Source organism: Paroedura picta, chromosome 3 (assembly GCF_049243985.1).
Source record: "Paroedura picta isolate Pp20150507F chromosome 3, Ppicta_v3.0, whole genome shotgun sequence".
Lineage (NCBI taxonomy): Eukaryota > Metazoa > Chordata > Lepidosauria > Squamata > Gekkonidae > Paroedura > Paroedura picta.
Genome location: NC_135371.1, coordinates 6713107 through 6729552, shown reverse-complemented (window position 1 = coordinate 6729552; position 16446 = coordinate 6713107). Strand labels below are relative to the sequence as shown.

The 16446-nt window shown below is 51.2% G+C and overlaps 1 protein-coding gene across 3 annotated transcripts; it reads left to right on the top strand.

The window, feature by feature from the left end:
- Nucleotides 1-20: 20 nt before the first annotated feature.
- On the top strand, nucleotides 21-14188 carry LOC143834203 (uncharacterized). Of its 3 annotated transcripts, none has more exons than XM_077330800.1 (6): nucleotides 21-266; nucleotides 2584-2791; nucleotides 6800-7000; nucleotides 7752-7878; nucleotides 8537-9129; nucleotides 10671-14188. In XM_077330800.1, exons 2-6 carry the CDS (start codon nucleotides 2642-2644, stop codon nucleotides 13668-13670), a joined length of 4071 nt encoding a protein of 1356 aa, XP_077186915.1. In that variant the 5' UTR covers nucleotides 21-266; nucleotides 2584-2641; the 3' UTR covers nucleotides 13671-14188. The 3 variants fall into 3 exon arrangements, with proteins under 3 accessions (XP_077186915.1, XP_077186916.1, XP_077186917.1); XM_077330801.1 differs by having other exon boundaries at nucleotides 21-456; XM_077330802.1 differs by lacking the exon at nucleotides 21-266 and adding an exon at nucleotides 554-1035.
- The last annotated feature ends 2258 nt before the right edge of the window (nucleotides 14189-16446 follow it).

The window sequence follows — 16446 nt, the reverse complement described above, 5'->3', positions numbered from 1 at the left end:
CTATGCTCCTTGAGGCACGCCGCGTGCCGTGGAGGAAGCCGCGAGAGTTTGAGCCTTCCTTGCAAACTCTATGGTGCCAGTCTTCTCTCGCCGGGCGACGCTCTAACCAGGCGCGTCTCTATGGCGACCCCCCCCCCCCCCATTACACACACAGGCATTGGGGAGGGGGGTCACTGGGAGCTCGCGAGGGCCGGGCGTGCTTGGCTGCAGCCGGAGGGCTTGAATGGCGAGTGGGGGACGGAGCCGGAGGCTGGTGCGGGGAGCTGGTGAGGCTTCAGCGCCCTTCTTGCTACCCCACCCAAGAGCTGCACGACCCCAACCCGTTGGCTCCCGGAGAAGGTCGCAGCAATTCGGATTGAATGCAGATTTCCGCGGGAGCATCGTTGGTTGAGGCCGGGCGTGTTGCAAAGGGGGCCCAGCCGTCGTGTTTTCTTCCTCGGGCTTCAGTGGGGCGAGGTGGGCTCGGAGCTGGATACAAGGGGGTGGGGGTGGAGCGAGTTCAAGGGGCATGGGGGGCGTAGGTGCGGTCTGGGGGTCGGTGGTGGAGCTCCTGGGTCTCCTTGCAGAACTTGCGTGTGACAGCTTTGCTTCAAAGGCTGTTTCTCGATCTTTGTAGGAGTAGCTATGTCTGCCTGTAGCTGCACCGTCAAAGGGTGGGTGTCCAGTGGCCCCTTAAGGACAAGCACCGATTCTTGCAGCCCAAGATTTCAGGAGTCATTAGATGCAGCTTCTCTAGTTGCTCTGCACAGCCGCAGCTGGTCGGAGTAGAAGGTTCTCAGTGTGTTAGGGCTGACCCTGGCTACTGTTTGGATGGGTGACCAAGGATTTGGGGGGCAGATCCTCCAAGGAACGCTGGAGGCCATGATGCATTGGCAAACCACATCTGAATGTCCCTTGTCCGGCTGCCGGACATCCTCAGATCTTCTGCCTACACTATGGATACCATACAATAAATAAATAAACAGTACTAGGATGGGAGACCTTCAAGGATTTGGGTGGTACTTCCTCCAAGGAGCACCAGGGTTCATGACAGAGGTATGCAATGGCAAACCACCTCTGACGATCCCTTGCCTGACTGATGGACAATTTTCAGATCTTATTTATTTATTTTAATAATTACATTTCTATACCTCCCTCCTGTAAGGCTCAGGGCTGTTCTTCTGGCAACATTACACATGCTGTGCTATAAATAAGTCTCATTGGATGGACCAACAGCTTGCGTTGATGCTGAGTGCTTGCTTTCTGTGTCAGAGATCCCAGATTCAGTCCTCCTCACCTCTCAGGAATTTCTGTCAATCAGCCACAGCCCTGGTGACAATCTTGTGTAGAGAGACCTTACAGCAGGGATCCTCAACCTGTGGTCCTCCAGATGTTCATGGACTACAATTCCCATGAGCCCCTGCCAGCATTTGCTGGCAGGGGCTCATGGGAATTGTAGTCCATGAACATCTGGAGGACCACAGGTTATCACTGCCTTACAGGACTCCTTGGCTTTTGCTATCCTCTCCTTGAGATCAAAGCTGGTATTGTAAAGAAAAGCTAAGCCGTTAAGAGCGCTGTCATCTTAAAACAGTAAATACCGCCGTCCTAAACTGAATCATCTCCTTTTATGTCTGTAGAAGTCAGTGGACTAAGAAGCTCTACTGAGCATTGCATTGTAAGGCAGTGCTGCCCTGGGAATTTCTTTGACGCATCCAGCAGTTCATGGCATTTTTAAAAATAAAGCTGTCTTCCTTTCCCAGTGTTCAATATACATGGTTTGGGGGATGCTTTGCAACAACTCAGTAACGTATTATTGGTGTGGCTCCAGCCCAGTTTCTCCTCAGTCCACTAGGCCCTTCTGGTTGGCAAAAAGATGAACCTGGGATAGCAGGAGCTCCGCAGAAGAATAGCCATGTGGGTTGGAATGAGAAGAGAAGCAGGAATGATTTCAGCCATGTCCTACCCTGCTCCAGCACCCTCCCGCACACCATCTGTACCCCTGTCCTTCATGTTAGTCCAGTGACCCTAGGAATGATCTTTTGGGGAAGACACTCTGTGTCCTGTACATGGAATGGCCATACCATTGTCTCTCTGGTTCATTGACCAGTTTGCTGTCGTGGTCAAAGAGTGGTGGACTCTAATCTGGAGAACCGGCTTTGATTCCCCACTCTTCCACATGAAGCCAACTGGGTGAAATTGGGCCATCCATAGTTCTCTCAGAGCTCTCTCACCTACTTCACAGAGTGTCTAATTTGGGGAGAGGACGGGAAAGGTATTTATAAGCTGCTTTGGACTCCTTCAGGTAGTGAAAAGTAGGGTATAAAAACCAGCTCTTCCTCTTCTTCCCTATTAAAGATGGAGGAGAGAGCTTTCTTTAGAAAGAAGCCCATCTTCTGAGTTCATTACAGAGCTGGGATTCAAATGGGACACTGGATCTCATGGTTGCTTTGCTCTGTGATCTATGGGTAGTGTTTGGGAGGGGGGGAGGAAACAGAATTTCACGAGGGCAGAGATATTCGATTAAGACAGATCAAAAACAGAGGTGACTGCAATGCGAGCAAGCTTGCTTTCATTTTTGGGGTTTGTCTTGCTGTTCTTTAGAGAGAAGGCCGCCTCACTGTCAGGAAGGGTGGAGGCTGATCGCACACGGATTGTAAACATGGAAGCCAGGACAGAAGCAGGAAACGAGAGGAGCGAGCAGTTCTGGGGAAGAATTCGGCAGGCCCTGGAAGAGGCTGTGGTCACCTCGGATGTGCAGAGCCAGTTATTCCAGCAGATCGGATATCCAGAGGCCAAGGGACCTCGAGAGGTTTGCAACTGCTTTTCTGTCTATTTGGAGATGTCACAGTCTCTTCCTGCAGTTCCTCAACGGAGCTCAGGGAGCTTTCCCTCCGCCCCCTCATTTTATCTTTGCAGGTAGGTTAATCCTGTGGTCTCAAAGGATTGGAATAGCGGCTGGACAGATGCTTATCCTGGATGCTTGAGGCTGATCCTGCACTGAGCAGGGGGTTGGACTAGATGACCTGTATGGCTCCTTCCAACTCTATGGTTCTCAAATGGGTCCTGTTGCTTCATGATCCCTAGATTTTAAAATTTTATTATTTGGCATCTTCTTGGAAGGACCTTCTGCTAGTGCGCGTGCGTTGAGAGCAAACACACTACTTCTCTTTGCATGCATGCAGCAGGACTGCTGTGACGGGGTCTGGTTGCAAATTCAGTCCTCTTAAGTAAGGGGTTTCCTTTAGTCTTAGGGTTCTCACTCCAGTGGATACACAACAGAAAATCGTCAGTACAATGCAGATAGTCCCAAGAAGTAAAATAAGCAGGTACATAGGCAGTGCTGAAGCGTGAATAAATAAAGTATAATTGTAAACCCGTTCTATGCAAGATCAAGTGTACATGATTCAGTAGCATATGGAGAGTATTCTACAGGGGGCATTGGAGGAGATATGGAGCTGGCATATTTAGAATAGGAACTTTCTGGTATTTTTCACCTAATCTCACGTATCCTGATTGGCAGTGAGAGACGTTTTGCTCCTTTGAGCATACCCTGCTGGCCTCCAGAACAGTCCGAATGAATGCCGGACAGACTAGTATGTCTTTCCCATGCACAAAGTTGTTTCCCTTCAAAATACAACTATTTTATTCTTTTACATTGCTTTGGTGCTCTGCTCTCTTACATATTTAAACTCTGCCAACATTCTATAGCAGTAGATGACACACTAGATTGGGATAGCCAAAGTGGGTCTCTCCAAATGTCCATGGACTACAATTACCATGAGCCCCTGCCAAAATGGGGCTGGCAGGGGCTCATGGAAATTGTAGTCCATGGACATTGAGACACCCAATTTGGCCACCCCTGCCTGGATAGCGGAGAGTTGAACCGCAGACGTTGTAAATGTGTTTGAAACTAAGTGCTGCAGATATGAGAACAAACTTAAAAGTTAAACTACGAATTGCTACCCTACCCCACTTCTGACATTTAGCTCAGTTTCTTAGCAATTAAGCAAGCTGATGCCATTTCATAGCTACCTGTCCAAGGAAGGGTGCAAAGACCCCTCCGATTCCCAGTTCCTCCCCGCCTGATGCGGCGAGAGGCGCGAAGTGCCTCTCGCTGCGTCAGCCCGCCGCCAACGAAACAAGCTCGCCACCGCCGACCAGCCCACCGCCGCCGCCAACCAGCCTGCCGCCGCCGACTGAGGTCAGGACCTAGCGCCCGCTGCATTCCCCTGCAGCGGGCTTGATTACTAGTAAGTATAATAAATAAATAAAAGGAAGGAACATGTAAGCTGCGTTGAGACTCCTTTGGGCAGTGAAAAGCGGTATAAAAACCAACTTTTGTCCTACCCCAGCATCCCCAACCAGAGACGAGAGGGGGACCTGGCAACCCTAGTTCTGGGGATCCCCTGGAATGACAGCTCATCTGCAGACCACAGAGATCAGCTCCCCTGCAGAAAATGGATGTTTGGAGGGTGAATTCTGTGGAATTGCATCCCATCGGGTCCCCAAATTCCACCCTCAAATCTTGAGCATTTTCCCAATCTGGAGCCGGCAGCCGTCCCCATCCCCTGCCCATGGCCAAAGGACCTCACAACCCTCCCCGTAGGCCTCAAGGCGACATGTAGGCCTTAAAACAGCTTTGCCTCAGGCCTGGCCGCCAGTTCCCCTGCAGGCTTGCATTTCCCAGGCCTCAGAACTAGGCCTGGTAAAAATGGAGGGAAAGCAATAGCTGTCAAGGGGGGAGAGCTCTGGCAGGGAGCATGAAAGCCCTGCCCAGAGAAGGAAGGGATTTACTCCCTGAAGCCCAGCAGTGGTGAGGGCTGTTTGGGGAGGGAGCTCATCCCTTCCCACCCCCCCTGTGTGGTGAGTCTGGCCTTTTAGGGTCAGATATTGAGACAGAAATAGAAACTAAGTGACAGAGCTGGGTTAAGGAGCTTTACTGTTCGACAGTGAGATTATTTTCTATGTGGGTGGTTTGGGCTTTGCTTTCGCCGTTGTGAAAAGTCAGCGTGGTATAGTGGTTAATGGGGCAGCCTCTGATTTGGAGAGCCGGGTTTGATGTCCCACATGCAGCCAAGATGGGTGGCCTTAGGCCTGTCACAGTTCTCTTAGAGCTATTCTTACAAAGCAGTTCTCTTAAGGTTCTCTCAGATCCACTTACCACACAGAGTGTCTGTGGTGGGGAGAGGAAAGGAAAGGTGTTTGCAAGACACCTTGGGGCTCATTTGGGTAGTGAAAAGTGAGGTATAAAAAAACAACTTCTTTTCCTTCTATCGTCATCAATTATTAACAAAATGTGTATGAAGAAGAGTTGGTTCTTATATGCCACTTTTCTCTACCAAAAGGAATCTCAGAATTCACCTTCCTTTTCCTCTCCCCACAACAGACGCCCTGTGAGGGAGGTGAGGATGAGAGACCCCTGATATTAAGAAGAAGAGTTGTTTCTTATATGCCACTTTTCTCTACCAGAAGACGTCTCAAAGGGGCTTACAATCGCCTTCCCTTTTTTCTCCCCACAACAGACATCCTGTGAGGGAGCGGAGGCTGAGAGACCCCTCATATTACTGAAGAAGAAGAGTTGGTACTTATATGCCACTTTTCTCTACCTGAAGGAGTGTCAAAGTGGCTTACAGTCACCTTCCCCTTCCTCTCCCCACAACAGACACACTATGAGGGGGTGAGGCTTAAGAATATTAAGGTCTTCTAATAACATGTTAGTGGCCTGAAGGAAGTGTGGCTGGCCTCAACCAGGGACAGGGTCTTCTTGGCCATGACCCCAGCCTCGTGGAATGAGCTGTCAGTTTGGGTCCCCGGGCCCTGGCCGAACTACCTTTGTAGGTCCTGCAAAATGGTGCTCTTGGGTTGAGGCCAGAACTGTCTAGTAACCAGGAAATCTGGGGGGGGGGGGGGGCTCCTTCCATCCATCTCCGGTTTTCCCACCACTGAGCTGGAGCCCAATTAGAAGGACCTGTTGTCTGAGGGACAGACTGGGTGGTGAATAGACAAGCTGAGTAGATTAAATGGAGCATAAGTTTTAGTAATGTTTTTAACTGTGGTTTTATTGTGGTTTAACACATATTTTATACTGTGGTGTAACAGCCTGTGTGCTGCAGGGAGGGGTGGTATATTAAAACTAAATTAATAATAATATTAATATTAATAATATTAATAATATTAATATTATTATTACTAATAATAATATTAATAATAATAATGATGATGAAGATTATGATGGTACACTTCTCAGGACTCCTGTTTAGGGATGCCAGTCTCCAGGTGGGACCTGAGGATCGCCTGGAATTATACCTCATCTCCAGACTACATTTTTCCTGGAGAAGATGGCTCATTTGGAGGGTGAACTCAATTGTGTTGTACCCCACTGAGGTCCCTATTGCTCTCAGGCTCCATACCCAAATCTCCAAAAGTTCCGCAGTCTGGATCTCACAGCCCTACCCCCCCCAATCCACCATTACTGGCAAGGGAGGGACTTGTAACCCTATTCTTGACCCTCTTGGACTTTCCTGGCCTATATGCCAGGGCTTGATACTGGTGGGGCCATGTCTCCGTGCCCATCTTCCTGTCACATGACTGCTGCCCCACAATAGTTTGCATCTTCCAGTCATGCACTTGCCACTCCGGGAGTCCCCTTCTGCTCCCCAGTGATTAAAGCTGGTTCTTGGGCCCGTAAATTTTGAAGACCTACAGGCAGATGGGAGAGAACAGGACTAGCTCAAGGTCACCCAGTGGGCCTTGGGGCTGAGAGCGCCTTTGAACCAGGGTGATAGTTGATCTTTGGTGCGTGTGTTTTTGCCATCAGTGTCTGCCTGCTGAGAAACATGTCAAGAAGCAGATCCTGGAGCTGGTGATCCTGGAGAAGTTCCTGGCCATCCTCCCTCAGGAAATGCAGGGATGGCTCCAGAGGTGCGGCCCTGAGAATTACGACCAGGCAGTGGCCCTGGCAGAAGTCTTCCTGTCAAGGCACCAGCAAAAGGAGGAGGCAGCGGAGCAAAGGGGGCAGGTGAGAATGCAGGTGCCCTGGGAATTCCGAGAGGTGAGGGATCCCCTTCAGTATGGGGGGGTGGCAAGGGCCTTGGGGTAAAGGTCAGTGTGTCTGAGATTGCACCACTGCTGGAAGTTAAGCAGACATGAAACTGGTCGGCCTGCACAGGAAGTCTTTCACAGCTTCATGTAAGAGTTGGGCACAAAACAATCGTGCGTTAAGGTGAATGGGTAGAGCCATGTTGATCTGAAGCAGAACAAAGTTTGAGTCCAGTGGCACCTTTAAGACCCACAGAGTTTTATCCGAGGCATAAGCTTTCATTTGCATGCCTGCTCCACTCTTTAGTGTAGTGGTGTCGTGGTTAGGAGTGCGGACTTCTAATCTGGCAAGCCGAGTTCGATTCTGTGCTCCCCCACATGCAGCCAGCTGGGTGACCTTGGGCTCGCCACGGCACTGATAAAGCTGTTCTGACCAGGCAGGGATATCAGGGCTCTCTCAGCCTCATCCACCTCACAGGGTGTCTGTTGTGGGGAGAGGAAAGGGAAGGCGACTGTAAGCCGCTTTGAGCCTCCTTCGGGTAGAGAAAAGCAACATATAAGAACCAACTCTTCTCTTCTTCTAGCCCCTACACTGCACCTGGCTGCACCAACCAACCATTCTAAATTACATTACATTCTGCTACTCATTGCATGACATTACAATCGACTATTCTGTTACTCCAAATAAGAAATAAAATACAACCTTCTTGTGATTGTTTCTTCCTGAACAGGGTCCGGTGACCTTTGAAGACGTGGCCGTGTATTTCTCTGGGGAAGAATGGGCTCTGTTGGATCCAGGCCAGAGAGCTCTCTACAGAGATGTTATGGTAGAGAATTATGGGAATGTGGCCTCTTTAGGTAAGGGTCTCTTTCACTTGCATGACCTAGCTGTGTGAAGCCTGCATGGAGAGCAAGCTTGGCGTAGTGGTTAGGAGTGCGAACTTCTAATCTGGCATGCCAGGTTCGATTCTGCGCTCCCCCACATGCAACCAGCTGGGTGACCTTGGGCTCGCCACGGCACTGATAAAGCTGTTCTGACCTTGCAGGAATATCAGGGCTCTCTCAGCCTCACCCACCCCACAGGGTGTCTGTTGTGGGGAGAGGAAGGGAAGGTGACTGTAAGCCGCTTTGAGCCTCCTTCGGGTAGGGAAAAGCGGCATATAAGAACCAACTCTTCTTCTTCTAAGCCACTTTGAGACTTCTTTGGATAGAGAAAAGTGGCATATAGGAACCAACTCTTTTTCATCCTCAATGATATCAGGGCTCTCTCAGCCTCACCTACCTCGCAGGGTGTCTGTTGTGGGGAGAGGAAAGGGAAGGCAAAATGAGACTCCTTTGGGTAGAAAAAAGCAGCATATAAGTACCAACTCTTCTTCTTCTATAGCTTTCCTCGGATTCCCCCCCCCCCCACTACACTAGGCACTACACCACATACTGGTTTAGTGTAGAATTGGAAAGGAGTAGAGATCATCATTCAATGGTAGGGATTGCTGACAACATCCTGATTTTATCCCAGGGTATCATACCTGTGTGCTTGACTACGAAGAGAACTGCAGGCAGAAGAGACTTGGAGAAGTGGACATCGATGACAGATTGCTAGAAGGAACTGAAGGGAGATGTTTCTGGGCCCCGGTAATCCTATTGAGGTCCAAAACAGATCTGGCAAGAGACAACCACAAGAACAACCAGGAGGAAAACAAGCCCTCAGAAGACTTGCTTTGGCAGGAAGACCCTGGGAGTTCAGATGTGGACGAAGGACTCCTGAAGTGTGGAAGAACACAGAAGGACCAAGACCGTGAAAACAACTTCCGTCAGAGCGTGAACTTCCTCAGGAATCCACACATGGCAGAAAAAGGGTATATTTGTTCGTGCTGCGGGCAGATATTCCAGGGGACTTCGGCTCTGCTTGTGCACGAGAGGACTCACATCGCCGAGAAAATATACAGGTGCACGCAGTGCCGGAAGAATTACTCTTGTCATTCTGACCTCCTTGTGCATCAGAAGAGCCACGTGGGAGAAAACCCACACCAGTGTGCTTTGGATTGTGGCAAATGCTCGAGTCGGAACGTCCCGCTGCCCCCGCACCAGAGAGCCCACCCGGAAGAGAAGGTAAACAGGTGCTTTGAGGGTGGGAAAAAGAGCAGCTCCATCGGCACAAGAAACTCCACGTGAGGGAGAAGCGGAACAAATGCTCAGAGAGTCAGAAAGGGTAGAAACGGAAGGCCGTCCTCATGAAGCACTCCATGCTGAGGCAAAGCCTTATGCCAGCCATGCTCTTAAGCTCAGGCCCCATGTTCATATAGGCCGGAAATGTAATACATGCTGGCAGAGGCTCATGGGAATTGTAGTCCATGGGGACCTAGTGAGCCACAGTTTGTCTGCCCCGGTATCGGCTTTAAATCATCTAGTGACACAGAATTGAGGGATCTCTTAGCAGCAGTAACGATAAGAGCAACTTTAGCCAAAGATTCCATTTTGGCTTTCTGGCTCTAGAAGTTTATATCAGGGCTCTCTCAGCCTCACCCACCTCACAGGGTGTCTGTTGTGGGGAGAGGAATGGGAAGGCCCTTTGAGCCTCCTTCGCTTTGAGCCTCCTTCGGGTAGAGAAAAGCGGCATATAAGAACCAACTCTTCTCTTCTTCTAGCCCCTACACTGCACCTGGCTGCACCAACCAACCATTCTAAATTACATTACATTCTGCTACTCATTGCATGACATTACAATCGACTATTCTGTTACTCCAAATAAGAAATAAAACACATGTTCATATAGGCCGGAAATGTCCAAACTGCAACACATGCTGGCAGAGGCTCATGGGAATTGTAGTCCATGGGGACCTAGTGAGCCACAGTTTGTCTGCCCCGGTATCGGCTTTAAAATCATCTAGTGACACAGAATTGAGGAATCTCTTAGCAGCAGTAACGATAAGAGCAACTTTAGCCAAAGATTCCATTTTAGCATTCTGGCTCTAGAAGTTTGATATTAACAAAACAAACCAACCCTGCCCTCCACTCTCTGTAAGCAGAAAGCTGGAACAGCAGGGAGAAGCTTTTCTTCTGCTTTACAAGGGGTGCTGGCTTTCTCTTTGCAAGGGGTATTTGACCTACAAAAGGGTTCTGAAATGGTGACACTCCTCAGCAGTTTTTTAAAAAAATTATCTCGTTTTTCTCCTTAGATGGGACCTGAAGTGCCTTACCATAACATTCAGCACTCTAACCAGTACACCACCTTAGGTCTCAGCTGCAGTTCTGTTCACAGGAATATAAACATAGATATAATGGCATCAGGAAAGGTGCAAAAAATGGCAGCTAATATAACTAAGGAGACGGAGCACCTTCCCTATGAGGGTTACGGGTCTTTAGGTTGAAGGAGCAATGGTGGAGGGGTTACATGATATGAGTTTGCAAAATGATGCGATAAAGAAGGAAATACTTTTCTCCCTTTCTCACAATACAAGAACTCCTGGGCCCAAAATGAAATTAGTGAGCAGGAGAAGTTTAGAAGTGAGAAAAGGGTCACTAACACAAGGAATTCACTGCTACAAGATGTGGCAGCAGCTACAAGCATGGACAGCTTCAAGAGTGGACTGGGTATACATCTGGGGCAGAGGTAGAGAAAAGCGGCCAACTCTTCTTCTTTTCTCTTTCAGCCCTCCATCTCTGGAATGACTAAGAGGTCAGCCACCACCAAGGAAGTTTCACATGCAAAGACAGGTCCCTCTGAGCCAAATGAATGTGCAACCAAAAGGTTTCGGCCTCAGGGGCAGTTGACGAAGGCAGGCCAGGCATCGAAATCTGCAGACAGAGCCAGAGAAGACAAGAGACAGGCTGGGGATGTGCCACAGTGGCGGTTCCCTTGTGGAAAGGAGAAGAAAATGTCTGACTGCCACGTCAGTGAAGTGGACGAAGAGTTCGCTGTGGCGGATCAGTTTCTCCCTGTTGACGAGCCGAACCCCTCCTCTGACGACGACACCCCTTCCTCACCTTGCAGATCGATCGCTAGTTCTGTTGAGTCCTCCCTGAAAGATGAGCATGTCACCCATGCTCCTGAGCGTGATGCTGGTGTCAAGGTGAGGACGCTCCCCATTTTCAAATCTGAACACGTTCATCACGGGCAGGAGGGATTCGGCCCAGAAAATCACACAGCTTCAGTGAGTGGAACAGACAATGACACAGTCTCTGGGGACACCGTGATACACTCCAGGGCCACGGAAGACGACACGAAAGATTCCGAATGCTCAAATTCTCCATACGCAACATGGCCAGATTCCGCACAAAGGCCGATGCCTGGCAATGAAAGCGCCCCGCTCGGTTTTTACACGAGCTTCCACCAGGAACAAAAGGCGGAGTCGATGCAGACGCCTCGGGCCTTCGTCAGAACCTCCGCGAGTGAAAACTGTGCCCCTGCAGAAGGGTGCCCGGCCGTCTCCCCGATCTTCATGCGACAGAGGAAGAACGCATCCTACGTGTGGAAGTTCTTCCGCCGTGCACCCAACGACAGGTTTGTAGTCGTGTGCCAGGAGTGCCACGCCAGGGTGCGTCTAGGGAAGGAGAATGGCTGTGGGAAAGTCGGCACTTCGGCCATGAGGAAGCACATGGAGGTGCATCATTCGAACCTCATCCCGCAGCAGCAGGGTGTGGCTGACTTTGGGCCGGCCACCACCGGCAAAGTTGCAATAGAGGCTTCCACGGCTGAGCAGATGTATAATTCCCCCGGAGGGCAGCCTTCCTCAATGGCTTCCGTTATGTGTCACCAGCTAAATATCGAGGAATCGTTTTGCCTGAAGGCCCCCGTTAGCGTGTCAGCTCCTCAGGCAGCTCGCTACACCCGTGGGGTGGCGGTATACCTGGCTGAAGCGATGCTCCCGATCAGCACAGTGGAAGAAAGGCCATTCATCGAACTTTGCGCAGCGTTCGCACCACGATGGAGGATTCCGTCCAGGCGGTATTTTGCCACAAAAGCCATTCCGGCTCTGGCGGAAGACATCAAGGGAGCGGTGTGCAGAGACATGCGGGGAGCGGTCGGACGCGTAGTGCACTTCACCAGCGCCGTGTGGACGAGCAGCCGGGACAAGTGGTACCTCTGTTTCACCGCGCACTGGGTGGGATGCAGTGCAGTGGGAGCCCTTGAGCCCTGGGATGCAGCTCTGGTTCTGGAGCCATTGACGGAGAGGCACGCCGCTAGCCACATTGTGACCCAATTGCGGTCCTTGGTGGAGGAGTGGTTATCTCCCCTCGACCTGAGGCTGGGGAGTGTCACAACGGACAACGGCTCAAACTACGTCAAGGCTTTCCGAAACACGGGCTTCCGCCACGTCCGATGCATCGCTCACTGCTTGAACCTGGTGGTGACGGCGGCGTTACGGCTGGCGCCGGCGTGCGTCAGGACAGTGGTGGACCTGGCGTGTAAAATCGTCAGTCACTTCCACCACTCTGGCAGAGCAGAGGAAGCCCTGAGGAGGATTCAGGTGAGGAGAGGCCTTCCTCTGCATAGGCTTCGCCAAGAGGGTGGGGCACGTTGGAACAGCACCCTGCACATGTTCCGGAGACTGTGCGAGCAGAAGGAGGCCGTTAAGGAGTATGTGCGCGAGACGGACTGTGGCGACCTCCGAGTGCGCCCCGATCAGTGGGTTTTAATGCGCAACATTGCAGATTTACTGCACTCCTTTGACGAGTGCACGGAGCTTTTGAGCCACAGCGATGCCTCTCTGGGGATGGTTCTCCCTGTGATTCATGTGATAACAGCAGATGTTCAGGAGAAAATAGCCTCCTTTGCTAGTGGCGCCGTCACATCCCTGCCATCAGTGGCCTTTGGGAACGTGGTGCTGAAGCAACTGACCCAAAACAAGCAGCTGCACACCATGTCCATCAGTGTTAGGTACCACGCGGCCACCTTTCTTGACCCACGGTTCAGAGACAAAATCAGGAGCTACCTAGGGGAGAACCCGGAAGAGAACTACAACGTGTTGCATGCCTACATTTTGGAGCAGACGACACCTTACTGCCGCGAGCGAGCCGCGAATGCGCGGTGTGCTGAGTCGGCGTCAGGGGAGGAGATTGCATCCCAGGACCGACTTCTCTTTGAGCGGGCCCTGCAGAACAGCCAAAGCTCCGTCTTCTCGAGAGGGGTCCTGAAACTGGGGCTCTGCGGTCCTACCCCCCGCCCCGTCAGGCAAAACACATTTCTTGAGCAGGAGCCCGAGGTCAGCGCCCAGCAAGAACTGGAGGCGTACGCCGGCGACGAGATTCCGGTCGAGTTCTTGCTGCCGGACAGCAACCCGTTGCATTATTGGGAAGGGAAGTGTGGCGTGTGGCCATGCCTGTCTTCCGTGGCCATCACCACACTCGCCTGCCCCCCGACGAGCGTTCCCTCCGAGCGCCTTTTCTCCTCTCCCGGCAGCGGCGTGGCGAAGCTTCGGACACGGCTATCTCCCGCTGGAGTTTCCGCTCTGTCCTTCGTACGATCAAACAGGAAGTGGATTCCGAGCGAGCACTGCCCCCCAGAATGCACCAGTGATGATTACGCACTGCCTACGCCTGCTGATGCCACGGCGGCGGAATCCAGCATGGATGAAGAGGACGCCGCCTCTGTTATACTGGAGCCGCTCGTGCCTGACGGAGCGTTGTGTGAGTTGGCGGACGACGGGTGAATGGGTGTGCTGAATCCAAGACGCTAACTTCTTCTCTCGTGGTTTGTGAGAAAAGCAGACCATAAATACATGCATGTGCCAAGGGGTGCTAGTCCCCTCCCATAAGGCTGGAGAACTGGGAGCAGCAAGGACTGTTCATCCCCCCAACATCGGAGCCAAGGAGTCCTTTGGCGTTTCCTTTTTGACATGTTTTTCGCCGGAAATTAATCCGGGGGGGGGGGGTTGGGTGTCTGTTTATAGTTGATGAATTCTAGTAACTATATGTGATTGGAGGGTTTTTATTGACGTGCTGAGTGATTGCTGTTGTCTCTCCGTCTCCAAAATGTCGCTGGGTTTCAGCAAAATCCCCTCCCACTTAGGGACTCTCGTGAAAGAGGTATTTATTCGTATTTATTTGTTTCGTTGGTTTTTTATCCTGCCTTTCTAGCCCAGGGTGCTTGAGGCAGCTTACAGCTATACAATAAACAGTCACTACTTTTTAAATGATGATAACAACTGCGGGTCATGAATTGTGTATGTGAAATGCTGTCAACGGGCTTGTGGCCTGCAGCAACTCAGTGAATTAAGGCAGTGGTCCCCAACCTTTTTGAGGCTGGGGACCGGCAGGGCAACTGCCCGCCTGCGCATGCCGTGCACGCGCGGCTGGGCTGCGCATGAGCACATGTGCCATGCGCTGCTGAAATCGTGCATGCGCGGCATTTTCGTGCATGCGCGAAAGTGCTGCGCATGCACGATTTCGGCCGTGCATGGTGCATGTGCGCATGCGCGGCCCTGATTCCCTCTCCCCCCCCCCCTCCCGCAGTAAGAAGCATCCCGGGCTGCAAGCTTGCGGCCTGGGAAGTTTTTTACTGCAGGGGGGGGCGAGGAGAGGGAGCCGCGGCCCGGCGCCATGGCCTTCGCGGCCCGGCAGCAGGCCTCAGCCCACGGGTTGGGGACCACTGAATTGGGGACCACTCCCCAAACCTCTTATTGCTAGCAGCCTTGTTCCGGTCCTGCAAACTGAGTGTTGGAGCTTCCTTGCTTGAATCAATCCACCGATGTGGTGGAATGAGCATCTAGAAGACCTGAGAGTCCTGCGGGAGCTTCTAGTGTTCTGCAGGGCTAAGATGGAGCTCTTCCACCAGGTTTGCGGCTGAGGCTGGGGCATGGAAGATCATATGGGCGCCCTAGAAGAGAGCACCCCTGCTCCAGACCATCGCTGCTGGTGGACCGCTGGCATTGCAGCCCTCATGGCGCACTAAGCTGATGCCTGCAGACGCTGGAGCTTTTAATTGCATCAGTGGTTTCCAGAGCAGGGGGCACCAATCCCTAAGGGATGTAAATAGCCACTGAAATATAATTTCTTAGGCTGAGCGTGCTGGAAAGGGAGTCCGGATGTTGCCTCCATCTTCCGGGGGCGAGGCGAGCTCCTAGGGATGCCAGCCTCCAGCTGTCCTGGTCCCGCAATATATCCATATTGATTGTCATGCGCCAGGCAGAATTCTCAGCCAGCTTATAATTCTTGTTCCTCCCCTGGGTACTGCAAAATCCTGCTGTGTGTTTCTCTGTAAATAGGTCCCAAGTGAGAGGTCTTTTATGGTTTTAAAACACCTTGAGCTCTGACAATACATTGTTTATATGTTTCTACATATGGTTTTATCCCTAACTCTTTTTGCCAGCTGGAAAGGCAGTGGCTGGGGATGGGAAGAGAGAGAGAGAGAGATGTGTCACAGGTAGTCCGGACATGAGCAGAATGCTTAAAAACACCAGAGGTGACCTGATGAGGGCCATGGGGATGATGTCACATCACATTTCACCCTGAAAAATACTTTTTAAAGGCATTTTTGTTCTGATCACACCATAGCTGTGTGAGAAGCTGTGGTATTCTTGTTAAATTCATTCACAGAAACAAAACCTCTTTCAGGAGCAAGATGCCAGGACATCATTTCACAGAATCATAGAATCATAGAATCATAGAGTTGGAAGGGGCCACACAGGCCATCTAATCCAACCCCCTGCTCAACGCAGGATCAGCCCAAAGCATCCTAAAGCATCCAAGAAAAGTGTGTATCCAACCTTTGCTTGAAGACTGCCAGTGAGGGGGAGGCTGTGCTCTTTCTCTTAGATGGACAACTTCTGCCCTCCTGCTTCTGTCCTGCCTTCAGGTTTTCTTGCTTTCCTTCTGTCTTTAAGGATCCCTCTGCTCCTGCCCCCATTTCCCCAGAGCTCAGTCCAACGCAGGGCTTCCCCTTCTGCACAGCCACTCAAGGGAGGCTTGGGGTTGCCATTTTGGGGTTGGGAGATTCCTGGAGATTTGGGGATGGGGCCTGGAGAGTTGCAGAAAGGGGAGGGAGCTCAGCAGAGTGCAATGTCACAACAGCTGTTTTCTCCAGAGGAACTGTTCTCTGTCACCTGAAGATCAGTTGTAGATCTAGGAGATATTCAGTCCTGCTTGGAGGTTGGCAACCCAAGTGAGAACCATTCTCTCCCAAATTAAAGGGTTCATTTTACCTTCCCGCCCCAGGAGAAAAGACGGGGGGGGATGTTTCCCCCCACACATAACTTTTTACTTCCCAAAGGAGTCTCAAAGCAACTCACAAACACCTTTCCCTTCCTCTCCCCACAACATACAACCTGTGAGAGAAGTGGGATGGAGAGAGCTGTAAAAGAACTGACCAACCCAAGAGAACTGTGACTGGCTTCAAGTGGAGCAGGAGTGGGGAATCCAACTTGGTTCTCCAGAATGGAGGCCATTGCTCTTATCTAATGCACCAAACTGGACACCACTACACCCAAG